Here is an 18772-nt window from a genome sequence, read left to right on the forward strand (position 1 = left end):
GCAGGGTCCTGATACTTCATTCAAGAAATCATTGAGGGATAATCAAACATGGGTTCAACTGGAAAATATTTTAAAGATTCTCACACCTTCAGAGCTTTTTCTGTCAACTACTGAAAGAGGACACAACATTACACCAAAGATGAATGAAGTTTGTTATCAAAACGTGTAAGATTTATTCATAACTTCCATTAGCAAGAATAAAATAAGATTAAGTGAACTGAACAACTTATTAATGTATTTGAACTGTTTATGATTTTGTAATTATTATTTATCATTCTGTAATTGCCTATTTATTAATTATCAATTTATTCACGCTAATGAGTTAAGTTGTGATTTTTATAATGTGAAAAAAAATAGATAACATCAGTATTTTTGGATATGTTGTTTACGATCAGAAGGAACAGTGTTTCTAGTGGTTTTTTTTGGCTTTATTACTCGTCAACCCCTTTGAGTAACACAATAAATTTTATATGGTTTTAACATAAAACAGTACTTACTGCTGTAAATATTTCAGATTTTTGCTACCTATCCCACATATGGTTTTTGGGCCCCAAAAATGAGACATTCTCAAAATCATACGATTTGGTGGCCATTTTTTTTTTTTTTAATGAAGGACACTCAGTAACAGTCAAATTTTTTTTTTTATAAGTACTAGTAGTACCTAAGAGTTAAAAACATAGGTCTATTACCTTAAGCCCTTCATTATTTATTTTGGCCCCAAAAATTGAAAAAACAAGTACACAAAACTTCAGAAACATTACAAGATTTGTTATGTAATAAAATGAATTTCGAGTACACTAAAATGAAGTTCCATCTTTACTCTTGCCAATAAGCCCTTTTTTACTCCCTGTACGATATAAAATAAGAATGCTACAGCTCATGGAAAAAGTGACGAAAATGGTTGTTTTTATCAGTTGGCAAGTTAGAAAATAGTCTATTACTCAAGAAAAACTTTTTTTTTAAATATAAAAAAATATTTTTTGGCCACTACAAGTTGGGTAGTTATCATATACCAAATATCATCAAAATCAAAAATAGTGATACACTGATCATTTGTTGAATTAAAATGCAATACCCCAGACATAAATAAATGTTTACTTGTATCATATATCCCGAAAAAGAATAAAAATGTGTTACTTTTATCAACTTTTCACAACAATTATGAAATAAAACATAGAATGTGGCGTGGATTTAAAACCGAAGCTATATGTTTTTACAACTTGACAAATGGAAGAGTAGATGTGGTCAACAAGATGAAATCAGAATATTCTGTAACTAGGATCAGTAACAGATGGCCATTCACTATATTTTGTTATTGGAGGTATAAATGCTCAAATTATTTACAAAAATAGTAATATGGGGAAAAAGTCAGCCAAAAGGATTATCTAAACGAATTGGGAAAGGCTCTCACCATTCAGCACATAATGAAAAGAGCCACAATTCCAACTCTATCTATGATGTTGCAGCAAAAATTCGGTTTGTTTCTACCTTCTACAGCTACGTCAGTCAACTGCAAGGACTTTGTGGACAAAAAGTAACAGAAAACCAAGATGTGATTTCTGTCCCCAAAAAATAGACAGGTTTACAGGCCATAAGTGTGACTCATGCACGAAGTATAGAGTATAGAAGTATTTGTATAGAACACAAAAGCGAAACAAAATACTTTTGCCAAGAATGTACAGTCAACATGATTCAGGCTAGTCCTAATGTTAGTTCATAACAAACCTTTTTGTAATATATTTGTTCTAAACTCATTATGTAACAGATGCTACCTTACATTTTTTTATACCTATTTTGTTAAATGTTCACTTAATTAAAACCTTTGCTTTAGTAAATAAAATTTGTATTGCATTGAAATTAACTCACTTTGTACTAGATAATATTATACTTTTTTTAAGTTTATTTGAATAATTACTTAATTATATCTTGGCTTTAATTAATGTAATCTTCAATAAATTTTACTTATTATGTTGTAAAAATGAAATAAATGTTGTAAATAAAAAAAAAAATCAAGGAAAAAAGCGATCACTCCAGTAATACTAGAAAAAATCTAACACACGACTTATGCGTACGTGCTTGGTCTCATAGTCATGACCAATGGAGGGTTAAACATGTAATATTCATTATAAATTCACTGAAATGTAATACACAAATAAATAAATCTTTTATTCTGATCGGTAAATAATAACACATTACGCAGATCCCAAAAAGAATAGGTAGGTATATCTGCTATCCATGGATAAAAAAAGTAACTGCCTACATTTGAGTGAATAGATCAAAGTACATGACTATGGTATAAACCTTAATCAGTCAGCATCACAAAATAAATAAATAATTTAACTTATAAAATTAAAAAAATATACAAGATTAACGTCAGTATTATTTAAAATATAAATATATGAAGATACCGAATATAAAACATGTAAGTGGCTGAAATGTAATGGGAAACAAAATTCACACCAAGTGACAGATACTGTTAAGTCTGCTATGTCAATGCATTTAAAACAACATGCAGTGATTGAATTTTTTTCCTTTATGCCTAAATATAGCCAGGGATTATGTTAAAAAGTAATGTCAGTTTCAATGTCATTGAATAAATAATAACTTTTCTCATCATCTTTTTCTTTAATTATTGAACAATTCTAGATTCTTCTTCTATCTTTGCTTTTGTTATTTTTTTCAAATGGAATTAATGAAGTTATCTATTTTTCTTGTACTCTTTCTAATATATTTATTACTAATATTCCCTATAAAAATATCCCTACATCTATTTTGCTTTACTTCATTTTACTAAGTTTAATTTTATTTCTTTATGTAATTCCATTTTGTTACTGTTGTATATATTTGTATGCGTTGTGTGACTTTCCATAATATGTATTTATTTTATTTTATTTTATATGATCAAGAATGATTTGATTCTCTGTAGATAGTAATATTTTGATGTAACTAGTACTATTAGTACTAGTAATATTTTGATGTAGATAGTAATATTTTGATTTTAGTAACTTATTATCTATTATCAGCTTACATGGTAAATTTTAATTTTACCTACATACATACCATATCATATTTACTTTTAACAAATATATATTGTCTACAGAACGATACTAGAGTTCTGCTTTATGAATTTCAAAATGTTGTATCAAAATTTTACATTCAATGATAATACAAGTACATTACCTGATATAGTATTTTAAAATTAATGATTATGAGAAAAAGTCTTGTTATAAATTCTATTGCCATTTTTAATAAATTAGTGCACCATTTAAAAAAATCTTCTCACAAATTCATTTTAAAAAAAATTAATTTTTTTTAAAGAACAATACTCAGTAATTTTGATATAATACCAATTAAAAAAAAACTGGTTTTCTATTTTTTAATAATGAATTTTATGCATCATATTTAATATACAATATGTAAATATGTGTTCAATTTTTATTAACATCTTTTGACTTCTAAATTATTTTGTAGTTATATTTTATACTTCCTATCTTTAAGTAGTGTTAATATTTTAAATAGTTAATATAGACTTTAATTTTGTCTATATTTTTATTTTATAATTAATTATGAAGTTTATGATACACCTCTGATCAAGGATTTCCATTAATCCGTAAAGACAAATGCTGGGGCACTTCAATTTTTTTGTGTTGTGGCATATCTACCTGTTTCCGATGGGAACTATATATTATTATGTACTGATCGAATTAAAAGATTTATTTATTTACGTGATGTCAGCAATAAAAAAAATTACCAAGAGATTCTGCTAATCGAGCAGGTTCACATCCATCAATAGGTTCACAAATACGGCTAACGACAGGTAAAACTTGTTGTTCTATATAATAATTTACATCAACTTGTAAATCAGCATTTGTTTTTAATTCTTCAATAAGATATGCTCTTTGAGTAGCTGAGTTATTAGTACCATCCTGAAATTTAAAACAAAGTAAAATAAATTTTAATGGCTAACTTTGATATTACTGTCATTACTTTATAAATAAGAAAATTTAAAGTTTTTCCACTTAGAAAATGAAAACATAAAGATTAAATAAAACTGTAAATTTACATTAGCAAAAGTTTATATATTTATCATATTTTTATAACAAATATTTGAAGTGAGTGCTCTATATAGCGTGAGTGCATACAGTTTGGCACATGAGTGATCAATTAAGAAATTAGAGATATAGCTATGTAAAGTTTTTTGTTTCAATTTCCCATGTAAGATTGAACACTTACACAGCCAACTGTAACCCCCAAAAAAATGGAAGTAGAAACTGACTTTTGTTTTCACAACCTTGCAGTTGAAGATACGTGGAGACTAACTCATATGGGCTCATACTTGCATATAGGACCATGGTTTTAACAACTCCTATTTGTAAAAATCCATTAATAGGAATTAAATGAAAATTATTTTTGATGCAAAAAAAGATCCAAGCAAGATGGTTAACAATATGTTAAGCATTCTTTCCCCCTACCCATTCTGTTTTACTTATATGTCTTCTTATTTTTTTGTATGATCTCTTTTCCTAGTTACTGATTTTGTGATTGAATGATTCTAGAACATTTTTCATCCTCAGGACAAGACATGATGAGCCATTCCATCACTTCCTATGAATATTGCATCAATATTGGCTTCCAATACTTTTATGAGGGGCAACTTATGAATTGGAAACTACACATTTCTAGTCCAGTTGCTGCACATTAAGTCTAAGGCTTCTAAAAAAAAAAAACCCTGGCTTTGCTCTTGACAGATTTTAGGGGTTTTTTAATATTAATGACACTTATGCAATTTTTGGAAAACAATTGCGAATATATATGAAACTGAAGTAAAATAATTTAGTTTTAATTCAACTTCTTTGATCAATTAGGTGAGACTCTCACATATAGGTTATTAAAAGTTTTATGACTCATATAACAATTTTAATGGCCTAACTTTTCAATCAACTCATTTCTGGTTTGTCGAGCGTCACCAGGGACACTGTTATGTAAAAACAACATCCTGCGGGGTAGCACCTCACTTCTTTGCTTTTTTTTTAGCTCATCTAAGATTTTTTAACATTTCAGAATACATATGAGCATACAGAGTAGTTCTGCAATCACTAAATTCAACAGGCAAGACACCGTTTTTGTACCAAAAAAACAGTAGCTATAAGCTTCTTTAACAAATGTTCTTGCTTAAACTTTTTTGAATACAGATGCAAGGCCTTAAGGAATAGTAAGACATTCAATAACTTTGTTCCATTGTTCCGTAAGATATTTTGGGTGTTAGCTCTTACTTTAAACTTCCGACACAATGCCACATAAGACACAGTCCACAAGGATGTGGTGTACCATTAGTTGACAATCGCAGTGAACACAAACAGGTACATCAGTCTGAGTCATCAGATAAGGAGTATGCTTCCTTCAGTATGAGTCAGATCAGGAAAGGGAGCATTTTGCTAATGATGATGAACTGAAGGAAGCAGTCCTTAAATGGTTGAAGGAGACTGGATGAAATTTTTAGAGACTGAAATTGAAAAAGTTATTGTAAGATATGAAAAGTGTTTAGAAAAACTTGGTGATTATGTTGAAAAATAGATAAAAATATGTATTTTTTTGTTCAATAAAAAAAAATTGTCTTATAAATGTGTTTGTTTCATAGAGGGGGTGTAACTTACTTTCTGATCATCCCTCATATGCTGAGTTGATCTGGAGATATTAATCAAAATACAGGCCAACACATATATACACAATCATCTTCTGATAATTTCTATAACTGTTTTTGTGTTTTTTATACTAAGGGGGTTTTAAAATGCTGATATTTTCAAAAACCTTGATATCAAAATTTTTGTCGGTCACTCTTCTTTTGTAGCTATGCTCATCCAACAGCAAGAGAATTATAATATAGAAAGTAAAAATACATAAAAGTGGTACCGCACCGGGTTATCATTTGTTTTCCTGTAAGAAATGTCAGCCAATCTCTCAGTTACCATTAAATAATTTAATTAGAAAAGCTAAAAAAAAAGATATCCAAAAATTTTTGGAAAATCCTATAAATAAATATTAATGAAAAAACCAACAAACCTCACAAACAATATAGTGTACAGTATCACCAGCTTTAAAACGCTTTTGTCCAGATTTAGCATTAGCACGTAAAGCAACTTGTACATGTTGTTGTGACTTTTTTTCGGTATATTCTTCAGGTGCTTTAGCAAGCTGTTTAGCAATTGTTAATAAACTGAAAGGCACTTTTCCTTGTTCTAAATCCTCACGAAGTTGTCTTAAATGTTTATGTATATTTTCTACACGTTCATCTGTCTCTTGATCAGATAATATTTGGGCTAATATAAATCTAAATAGGAAAAAAAAAGAAAAACAAAAACAATTTTTAATTATTCTTTTATCTCTCAATTTTTTATTCCTTTATTCTCTTCATTTCTCTTTTGTTCTCTCTTTTGAGAGGGAACAAAAAATAAAAGATACTTGTGAATGAAAAAAGTTTATGAACTGTCAATTTTTTTTGAAAAGAAATTATATTTTTATGGTTAAGCATGAATGAGTCAAAACCCAAATAAATAAATAATTGTAAGAGGGCAAGTCAAAAAGTAAAGTTAAATTCAAAAATCAATATATTTATTTGTACTTACATAAATGATACATGCATTATTTTTCAACATAATTCCCTCCAACTACATGCACTAGTCCATCTTTTAATGAGCTTTTGAATTCCTTCCTGGAAGAAAGTTTTCAGTCTGGTGTGCAGAAAATCTTTCATGGCTTCTATGGCCTCTTCATCAGATCGATAATAATTCCTTTGCAACTCTTCTTTTAATGGGCTAAAAACAAAAATCGCTTGCTGGGCTACTGGGCAGAGTTTCTGTAGTATATAGTTCTCCTGCCAGGAGAACTTCAAGCAGCATCATCTGGGAAGGTTATGTCAGACCTCCGAATTTTTTTTGTGAAAGCTGTTTCGCTTGCTTTTTATTTTATGTCATGGTGGACTTCACTGAACAGCATGTGGCCAGGGAGTTTCTTTTGCTTCCTGCTCAGGAAAAAGCTTACACAAACTATTGTGATGTTGAAAACAGCTTACAAGTATATTGCTATGAGAAAAACTCAAGTGTACAAGTGGTTTTCAAGTTTCATAAAAGGTGAAATGTCAACTGAAGGCCAACCTCATTCTGGACATCCTTCAACTTCCCAAACAAACATTGTCAAACAAAAATGTCAAAAAAATTCACACAATTGTGCTTGAAGACAGATGTACCATTGAAGAAATCAAGAAGTTGTCTTGAATAACTTGGAGCTTGGTTCTGTGAATTTTATTGGAAGATTTGGGGTGAGAAGAGTTGCTGCAATATTAGACCCATGCCTCCTGACTTCAGCAAAAAGAGGGTCTCTTGGAAGCATGCCATGCTTTGAAAGAACAATCCCAAACTGACCCAAAATCATTACTGATGATGATGATGAATCACGGTGCTATGGTTATAACCCCCCAGAAACCAAACAGTCAAGCCAATGGAAGACTGCAATGTTGTCTTGCCAAAAAATAAAACTCGAGTGATGAGGTCAAACATCAAAACAATGCTAATTTGTTTTTTCAATGTGAAAGGGGTGGTGTGTTCAGAATTTATTCCATTAGGTCAGACTCTTAACCAGGGTTTCTACTTGGATGCTCTGAGAAAATTGTGCTACAGTTTGTGGCAAAAAAGTCCTAATTTTTGGAAGACAGGTGAAAAACTATGACAGTACACCTGCTTGCACAGCTCTCTCGTACACCAATTTTTAATATAAAAAAAAGCAAGACTCCCCCCCCCCCTCTGTGAAAACACCTGATTTAGCTATGTGAGATTTTTTTTGTTCCCGTGAATGAAGAGGGAGCTGAAAGGAAAACATTTTGCTGATGGAATGAAGTGAAGAAAAATATGAGGAAAGTGCTGCTGGGCATCATAATGGACTGGATAAATGTACAAGGGTAAATCAAATATAAATGGAATTTTTTTCCTGAGCATCTATGGTTGGTAGGACTGGGTACACTCTTCTAGTGTGCTTGGGTGGGTCATTAGGAGTGGGGAGAGCTGGCCATTCCACACTCCCAACCAATTAGTCAGTAATGCTCACAATGTCAGTGCAACAGGTGCAGCCGTCCAGTGCGCAACGCATAATTATAAAATTTCTTGCTCGTGAAGGAGTTAAAGCGACAGAAATTTCCAGAGATTGACTCCATAGTTTGGGGACCAAATATTGTCAAGGACTCGTGTATTTGCCTGGCATAAAGAGTTCAAGGGAAGATGAGAATGAGTGAAAAATCAGGAACACAATCACTACTCTCAAACCACGATTACAGACGGAAACATTCATGCGGTTCATGACATTCTTGAAGACGATCAACAGGTGAGAGTATCTGAAATTGCAGAACAGGTTGGAATAAGTTATGGGGGCTGTCAAGCGATCATCACAAACAACCTACAGTTCTGTAAAGTGTGTGTTTCAGATGGGCCCTCACCTTTTGACTGCAGATCAGAGAAGCTGGGACGTTTGGAGGTCTGTCAGAGGCTTATAGCAAGGTTTGCAAAAGAAGGTGATGCATTTTTGAGTCAGATCGTCACCTGCAATGAAACATGGGTCCACCACTACATTCCCCAGTCAAAACAAGCCAGTATGGAGTGGTGGAGGAAAGAGGAGGCAGCCCCAGTGAAAGCCGACTATCAGCTGGCAAGTTTCTTTCAACCAGCAAGGCATTTCACTCATAGATTTTTTGCATGAGTGACACATACAATGAATGCTGATAACTACAGCGAGCTGTTGAATGAGATGAGGGCTGCAAATCGCCGCAAAAGACAAGACCAACTGATTCAAGAGGCCATCCTCGTCCATGACAATGCCAAGCCCCATACTGCAGCTCTAATGTCTCAAAACTAGAAGAAATGCACTGGACTCAACTTGATCATTCTTCATACAACTCAGACCTACTGCCCTGCGATTTTCATTTGTTTGAGCAGCTTAAAAAAGGTCTAGGGGGTCAACGATTTGAAGATGACAAGGGCTGGAGGGATTCATGTGCAATTGGCTCCTGATGCAACCAGCTTCATTCTACGATGCTGCAATAAAAAACCTTCCTTCTCACTGCGAAAAATCTATTTCTAAACCAGGAAACTATATAGAAAAATAAATTATATTTGCCTTTTATTTTTCAATAAATAATTTTTATTTTAAATAAAATCCTGTTTATATTTGATTTACCCTCGTATTAGCTGTAATGTATAGTATTTTGAAGGAGATTAAGTTTTTTGTAAAAAAAAAAAAAATACATATATATATAAATTAAAAAAAAGCATTTGGTAATTTTTGGGTACCGTCATATATATAAAAAAAAAATCATACAAATATTTACATTTTGCTGCAAGATTTTAATCAAAATGGCTATCCTGTAAATATAGTACTGGTGAAATTATTTGAAGCAATATAAGAAAATGGAAACAAGAGATTCAGAAGAGACAACGAATTAAAATCAGTTATTTAATGAATCAGACATTGTTGATGTGATAAGCATGGTAGGCTAAGGTGGCTAGAATAAATCCTAAAAATAAAAGAGGATGAAAATGTTAAAGCTGTATTAAGGGTAGGCATATTACATTACTATTAAGGAAAATCTAACAAAGTTGGTATGATGAAGTAAAAACTGACTTGAAATACATTTGTGGCTTGGGATGGACACATGATGCTATAAACCAACTACAGTCCACTCTACTAAGAAAATAAGTGAAAAATAATACAAATTTTTAGTGCGCATATTACAAATTTTTATCAGATTACAAAAGGTTAGTTTTTAAAAAATCAACATAAAACCTTTATTTATAAAGATAGGTCTGAATATGAAATTTACATACAATTTTCAGAAATGCTCAATATTGGTACCATCCAAATGCACAGGATGAAATAGTTAAACTCATCCCATACTTGTGCAATCATGTCTGGTGTTATTGCAACCACTGCTGTTATTATGCAGTTTTGCAGTTCATTACAGCTGCTGGAATAGGAGGCACATAAACAGTCTTTCAGAAACTCCCACAAGAAAAACATTACGACAGTGAATAGGACAACTTTGGTGGCCAGTGGTGTAATACCATATCAGCATCCCCTTATGGCCGATCCATTATCTATGATTCACAACATTTCACAATGTAACGAAATGCTTGAATTTGCAGATGCCAGCGAGGCGGTGCTCCATCCTGCTGGAAAATGAATTTATCAGAACCTCCTTCTAACTGAGGGAAAAGCCAGTTCTGTAACATTTCCAGATAATCTTATAACTGTTTTCTATAAAAAAAGGTGCAAACCATAAAGCGTTTACCAGGAAATGGCATAGAACACATTGACTTCTGGAAAGTCTTTCTTGCCGAAAGTGTCATCTTTCTCCTGCCTTCTGAACAAATACGATAGTTAAACTCATCCCATACTTGATCAATCATGTCCGGATCAATCATGCACCTGACATGCAACTACTTCTGTCAAGATGCACTCAATATCTTTGTCTAATAGATGGGGGGCAACCTGCAGATTTTCCTTTACACAAACATCCTGTTTCTTGAAACTGCTGGTGCCAACACTAAATGAGCTGAGCAGTAGGAGATACAGTAACAGGGTATTATTGATGAAAATCATGCTGCACAGTAGTTATGGATTCACAATCAGTGAAGTGGAGACTGCCATCTTGGTGCAGATTGATGGAAGCATCTGCCGGCAACCAAGTGAAACTATAGAATACCCTATCATGAATGCTATGTGATTGTGGAGTTAAAGCCTTTGAGATTAGATCATCTTTTTGACACATCTCTATTATTCATTCTCTTTATTTATTAATTTACTCACATAATGTTCATACTTTTTTATTATAAATTATTTTAACACATCAGACAATCTAAAGATCAATATCTCAAATTAATAATAAGAAAACAGTTATTGAAAAATACCTTTTATTATAATACTCATAGGGGAAGCATTCAGAGTGTCATATTCTGACCTTATAATTTTGTGGTAATATTTAAATAATGAATTGCACATTTTTATCTTAAAACTTTATTCCAACTTATAAAATCAACTAAGTTTTCAATTGCCAGCTAAGGCAGTTCAGGCAATTTCCCGAAATGAAAAATTGTAAGGTGCCAAATCACAAGAAGCAATGGAAATTTGATTTTTCTTCAGCACATGATATTCATTACGGAAATGTTTGGTTATAATAGTCTTAAACTTGAAGAGCATAAAGAGAAGATTTTCATCTGGCTGTGAAACATATGGATGACCAATTTCAAACACAGTTTTTGAATGCTGTGAATTGCAATATCTAACAATATGTGATATGAATTACTTATAACATTTCCATTGAAAAAATAAGCATTCAACACTTCTTTTTTTGTGATACCACAGTTAATATAGATTTCAGATACATTAAGTAATACTTTTTCACAAATATGCAAAAAAATTTTATTAAGCCAATAAGCACAATTATGATAGTTTTGCTAAGCTATCACTGAATTTGAAGTATTTTTCTTGGAATATAAAGAAATGAGCATCTATCTTCCATAAGCAACTCCTCACCAAATCCCTCCCTTCTGTCAAAAAACATCTTCATAAAATAACTACTGTTACACCTATCTGATAATGGAGCAACTCCATCAATCACATCCAGTATTTTCATATTTTATGTTCAACTTAACACAAATACCAACAATATTATTAGGAAATATTAATTATTTCATCAGTGTTGCATATTTAAATAAAGCAGGTAATATTTAATTTTTTATTACCAACCTTTCAACTGTATTTCATTACTTTTGTTTTATACCTATTTATAAATTAAATTATTTTTTTCTGACTCAATTATTTAAAATTTTAATTCAAGTACAATAAAAAATGTTTATCTTGTAAGTAAATTAACATTATATCATTAAAAAGAGTACAAAAATATGATATAAAATGAAAGAAATACTTTGAATATATTATTTAGAAATTATATGTTCAAAAACTGAAAAAAGAATTCACTTACTTTCCTGCTTCTGAGGATACTTGGCACCAATCTCGACGTACAACATCCAAACCTTTTATTTCTTGTTTTAATTGAAATGTACCATCTGGATTCTGATCAATAATAACACTTGCCGCATATTTCTTTTTTTTACATAATAAAAGACAACGGAAAATACCATCAATGTCCAACTCCAGCTGTTTGTAACATCGGTTCACCTCGGATTTAATCTAAAAAAAAAAGAAAAACACATAACAACCAAATAAACAAACGTAATAAAAAAACATATTTGCTATTTGGAAACACTACTGCAGCATCATGCTTCTCAGGTAGGTGTTAATTATTGTTAATCGGTGGATGCAATTCCCTTTAATGATGATTTTTCTGTTGCCCAACGGCGAAACTTGTAGATGTTTTATTATATGACAAATTCTCTTGGGATGATCAAACTGATCATCCCAATAACATCAAACTGGCTTTGAAGCACCTTAATAAATTTATTTTTTACACTTAAATTCCCGAATGAAGTAATCATCTCTTAGAATTCCCTCAAAAGAAACAACAAATTTTCAAGATACAAAATTGGCTGTCAGATTAATATCCGGCATCCTAAATATTAATCATGTTATAGACCAATATTTAGAAAATCAAATAAGTTAAATTATCCAGGTACTTACATTTAGTATGTGCAAACCTTGTTAAAAAGACGTAATTATTCTTTAAAAAAAATAATAATATATCCTCTTCTATCAAACCAGATAATAGAATTGTTTTCATATAACTCAACAAAATATTCTGTCTTGCGAGAGAGCCATATTATGCTTCCACTGACATTTTTAATAAATTTACAAAACGAATTAAAAAAAAGATCTTCTCATCAATTTATTTAAAATGTAATTAAAGCACTTTATTTTACACAGGCAATACTACTCTGTTGATGAATTCTTAAATAATACAAATTAAAAGAAAAAAATGAATTTCCTGGATTTCTGTTCAACATGCATGTAAATATGTGCTCAAATAATTTTCATCAATGCCTTTTGAATTTTTATTTATTTAGTATGTCACATATTTAATTTAATGTGATGGACTTCAATAATATCTAATTATTATTATTATTTAATTTTTTGTATATTTTGTGATGCTGTTCTGAACAAGGTTTCACCATAGTTTCCTTTGATCAATTTAGTTGCTTTTTTCATCCATGTAAAAGCATATCTACCCATTCCTGATGTGAATTTAAACAAGGTTTTCATAAAAACTGTTTGTAGAATTCATAGAATGGTTCTCTACATTGAAATAAAGAAAAAGAATGGCTGTCTAAGAATGGATGAAAATATTGTGTGAAGATAACGCATGATTGGGAAAGTGTTTCTGATTCAGCCATCTCAGCTCAAGGGTGTTTGTTGCAATGTGCAAGACCATACATTAAATGCATATCGGCCATTTCTTAATATAAATATGATACACATTACTTTCCAAGATGAATAAGATAATGGTAGAAAAAAAATAATTAAGTAACTCATACAGCACAGATCAACGTATTCATTTGGTCCGCAGCAAAAGTCAAACTGGGTATTAGTTTTTATTTACATTTACAATACTGACTTGTTAATTATAAAATTTGTTTTAATATAAATTATTTTTCAATATTAATATTATTTTCATGATTTAAATCATATTTTATTTTCAATATTATATAATAATAACTAATATTAACAATAATATTTTCAATATTATTAATCATTAATTTTTACATAACATTAATACAATTTTATTTCAGTTAACATCATGTTGAATAATCTTAATTTTATTCAGAGAGAAATGAAATCTAGAAAGACTCACTTCAAGAATTATTGTCATACTTTATTATTTATGAACAGATTTAAATAAATAAAGTGTCATTTTCTTTATCATAAAACACTTAACATTTCTTATAATAACATAATGTTTAAATAAATCAGCAGTTGCATAGATATCAACAATTAAAAAGTTTACGTGGTCACCATTCTGAAATGGATTGAGATTAGGTTCATTGTTTATACTCCAGGTACTCTAGCAGTATAAGAAATTTCAGCCTGATACTATTAACCATTCTTGAGAAATAAATCTTTATATTAAAAATACAAAATGGTGAATAGCTAGTAAACTAGGCATTTCCTGACATATGTTGATTTAAAGTTTTTTCTTTATTTCGATGTGGGGGGGCTATCTCCTGAATTCTTAAAACAACTTTTATATAATATATTATCATTTACCTATCAAAATAAAATATCTATTATTTATTCATACCCAATAATCTAGTCAACTAAAATGATTTTAGATTTTGTGATTTTACTGTCACAACTGCAAAAGGGTATACATTGTCTTACTGAAAAAGAAGCTACTTTTTTGTTAAATGCATAATACTGCCTGATTTTCAATTACGCTTCTCTAGAAAGTTAATGAAGAGCATTCCAAATGCATTCATTATTAATTAATAATGCATTAGCATTCCAAAATACAGTAGCTACCAAATTTTCTACTGAGTAATAGTTTTACCTTCTTTGTATCAATTCCTTACTGTAACCTACTGTTCTGATCATTCCTCAATTTCTGATTGACTGATATATCTGAATTTCATCAATTGTGTTGAAACAGTGGAAGAAATTTTCTTGATTACATTGAAACAATCTCAAAGTGTTTAAAAATTGTTAATTATTAATGCTCTTTACTGTATGCAAGCAAATACGAGGGTTATTTTTTTTCAAGGTCCGATTGGTCGCAAAATAAAAACCTGCGCAAAAATCGGATGAACCTTTGCACATATGTGTTGTGCAGCATCTCTAGTATGGCCTTCAATCACACCGCGTCACTTTATTTAGTTCTAAACATGCAGCTAGCACGTAAACATGTCTACAACAATAGCATCTCCCGCCAAATGTGAAGTGCGTGCGGTGATTCGATTTCTTCAGGCTGAGGGTTGTAATGCAGCTGAAATTCATCGACGAATAAGTAATGTGTACGGTGAAACTTCAATGAGTGACAGCAAAGTGCAACAATGGTGTAGGAACTTTAAAGCAGGACGTACAGATGTTCATGATGCAGGCAGTTAGGGAAGGAAGCGAGTGTCAACTGATGATCTCATTGAGCGAGTGGATGAGGCAAATCGAGAAAATCATCTGTTCACAATTTCTGTATTGAGTGATTCATTTCCTGAAATTTCAAGGTCAGCTCTCTACACCATTGTGAGTGAGAGACTTCAGTACCACAAACTGTGTGCGAGATGGGTTCCCAAGATGGTTCCTGAAGAAACAAAAGAACAATCCAAACAGTGGATGCATTCTCATTCTCCCAGTACACCAAAGAAGTTCAAGCGAACCTTCTCCAACAGAAAGTGTATGGCTACTGTGTTCTGGGACTGGAATGGAGTTCTCTTGTTGGAATTCATGAACATGGCACGACCATCACTGCAGCCTCATACTGCATGACTCTTCAATGTCTACGAAGGGCAATTCAGAATTAGCGGACAGGAATGTTGTCATCAGGCATTGATGCTGCAGAAGCTCCAGCAGCGTTTTCGTTGGGAAGTGTTTGATCACCCACCATACAGCCCGGACTTAGCTCCATACAATTTTCACCTCTTTGCTCACATGAAACGCTGGCTAGGAGGACATTTTGGCACAGACATCGAGCTGCAGACCAGCGTAAAAACATGGCTGAAAACACAGGTGGCTGATGATGTAGGGTATTGATGTTCTATGATGAGGGTATTGGAAAGTTGGTACCACGCTATGACAAATGTCTAAATTGGAGTGGTGACTATGTAGAGAAATAGCGTAACTATGTAAGTACTTGTTACAAATAAAAAATTTTTTATTTTCAGTGTGGTTTTAATTTCGTGACCTTGAAAAAAAAATAACCCTCGTACATTACCCACCTTGCAGACAATTTTTGTAAACATAAAACTTGTGTTAAATATCATGCATATGTTCATTTGAGATGCCTATCTTAATGTTATCACACACTTTTATCTATCCTACATCATAATTTCATGGTTTTTTTTCAGTATTCTCTGCAATTATAAACAGGCTATTTGAAAGGATTCAGTATCATATTTGTACATATGACCATCTGAAAGCAATGAAACCACTGTAAAACTGTTCTAATTGATGCAGTCGATTGACCATAATATTTACATTTTAGTTTCCTGTGTGATTTTGTCTTTCAAAAAGTAATGTTTGATCACCCTACAAAATTCTTTTTTATCCATTTTTCACAAATCATGATATATGATTAATTCAAATTATTGCCGACAAGAGAATTATCAATGCATCTAACTGAATGCTCTAAACTGAGGTGAAACAACTAACAATGACCTAAACAAAGTACTGCAAGTCCCATCTCTTAACTTTACACTGATTTATCAATACATATATGTACATGCAACCAACCTTCACTAAATCACATTCACAATAAGCATTACTGCTGCTACTAACTGTCAAATGTTAAAATACACTCATATACTTACAATACTGTAATTTTTAACACTATTATGTTATATGAAAGAAAGATTACTATTACAGATGTGAAATATAATATAGTTCTTATGTTCTTTTGACAAGGTAAACAGAAAAATCTACTACTAGGAAATTGTTGAAACTGACTTAAAACTAAAATTTTTCAGAAAAAATACAAGGGTAAAAAATAATATACCTTATGTCCAATCTTTTTAACACCAGCATAATCCATACTATTTGTATTTATCATTAATGAATCTGTATCACCATAAACAACCTCATATCCCATCTTCTCTACTAAGTCTTTAGTTTTCAGTAATATCTCACGGCCCTTTGCTAAAAAAAAAATAAACAAAAAAATTATTAAAAATATGAGTAGTTAATCAGAAAATAAGCTCAAAGGGCTATTAAAAAAAGATTAAGAAATATATAACATTTTTATTACTTTTTTACAAATCTTACTCTTCTACATAGTTTGCACATTGTTGAGGCATTTATCACATCTGGGCACAAAAAATTATATCTTTTACACTTAATTATATCTTTTTAGACTTACAGTTAAATGATTTTTTTTTTATAATCAAAATTCAAATGTAAATTCATATAAATTTAAACAAAGATTCTACCTGAATTTTCTTTTATAAACAATTTTCAGCTGTCATTCACTAATTATGATTAATATTTATATAATTTATTTCATTCATATTTATTTGCTCAAAATTAAATTCTCTAGAAATTTTGTTTTAAAGTTTTTTAGTTTATCTAAAATCTGACGATCTATTTACAAAAAAAAAAACCCTTAAAATATAAAATAATGTTTAGTAATAGTTTAGTTTATATATATAAAAAGTTAAAAGATTTTGAGTCACATTTTATAATTCTTTAAAACAAAATAGTCTCAAAACCCGAAAGTTTGTCTGTAATCATTGTAATCATCCACAGAAATAAATCATCACACTAATTTACATTTATAGTAAACATTTAAAAAAATGTTTTCTGTAATTGGTAAACAGGATGTTTTCAGACTATGAATTTTTTTTATTTTGAATTTTTATGGAGGAATTCCATGTTTTGGTTCAAGGAACCTGTATAAACTACTTAATTATTACGTAAATATAAAAACACATACCAAAATTACATCTTTATTATGTTTTACGATAAGATTAAAAAGAAAAAACTTAACTAAAAAAAATGTAAATAATGAATATTACAAACCTGTGACTAAAGCAGCCAATGGCTTACAACAGAATCTTGAATTACCAAAACCCAAACAACCATACATACTATTAGCCATTAATTTTAGAGCCAGCTGACGTATTTCATACTGAAAAAAAAGTCTAATATTTTAATAATAATTTAAAAAAATACTAAATTATAAATATACTTTAAAATATTATTATATAGAAATGTCTTTTTTTTTGTCTTCAGTCATTTGACTGGTTTGATGCAGCTCTCCAAGATTCCCTTTCTAGTCCTAGTCGTTTCATTTCAGTATACCCTCTACATCCTTCATTCCTAACAATTTGTTTTACATATTCCAAACGTGGCCTGGCTACACAATTTTTTCCTTCTACCTGTCCTTCCAATATTATTGGAAATGTCATTATTATTACTAATACTGTTATTAAACATACAATTTTGAATCTTAAATATTTTTCATCATCAAACATAATTTCAAATAAAGAGTAAACCATTATAACAGAATAACTTTTTTCTGATAAAGTTTAGGTATGTTAAGTAACAATTGATTTTTATTTCTACTATATTTAGTTACGACAAGTGTTTGATAGATGAAATATGTTCATCTGCAATTAAAGGATTCTAAAACAAATTGTTACAGATTAACAGCTGGTAATTTTGACACACTTCAACATCTATTGGAATGATGGAGTAGCACAATCAGTCATGCTGTGTAAATCAGATGTAGTTTTTTTAAGAAACTGGTTCAGCATTCAGCAAAAAGCATTTTGGTAAACAAAGGTATATAATATATATAAGGTGTATATATATATATATATACCTTATATATATATACCTTATATATATATACCTTATATATATATACCTTATATATATTATATATTATATACCAGAATGCAAACAGTATTAATGAATATATCAAGAACAACTGCATAACATTAAAGTCACTGTATGGTGCAGAACAGTATCCTTTGGAGCAATTGGTCTTTATTTCATGATTGTAATACTGTTATTGTCAAATCAGAGAAGTTTGAAATTGAGCCAGATACACGTACTCAACAGGATAGGGAAC

The 18772-nt window shown here is 30.7% G+C and overlaps 1 protein-coding gene across 1 annotated transcript in view; it reads right to left on the reverse strand.

The window, feature by feature from the left end:
• Positions 1–18772, reverse strand: part of PolA1 (DNA polymerase alpha catalytic subunit) — a 113668-nt gene that overhangs the window by 15836 nt on the left and 79060 nt on the right. The window contains exons 20-24 of the mRNA XM_075367225.1: positions 17716–17824; positions 16697–16836; positions 12023–12231; positions 6061–6328; positions 3752–3926 (exon numbers count right to left, since the gene is read on the reverse strand). Coding sequence (XP_075223340.1) covers positions 3752–3926; positions 6061–6328; positions 12023–12231; positions 16697–16836; positions 17716–17824 — 901 coding nt within the window. The remainder of the gene's footprint in view (positions 1–3751; positions 3927–6060; positions 6329–12022; positions 12232–16696; positions 16837–17715; positions 17825–18772) is intronic.

This window comes from Lycorma delicatula, chromosome 5 (genome assembly GCF_047948215.1).
Source record: "Lycorma delicatula isolate Av1 chromosome 5, ASM4794821v1, whole genome shotgun sequence".
Lineage (NCBI taxonomy): Eukaryota > Metazoa > Arthropoda > Insecta > Hemiptera > Fulgoridae > Lycorma > Lycorma delicatula.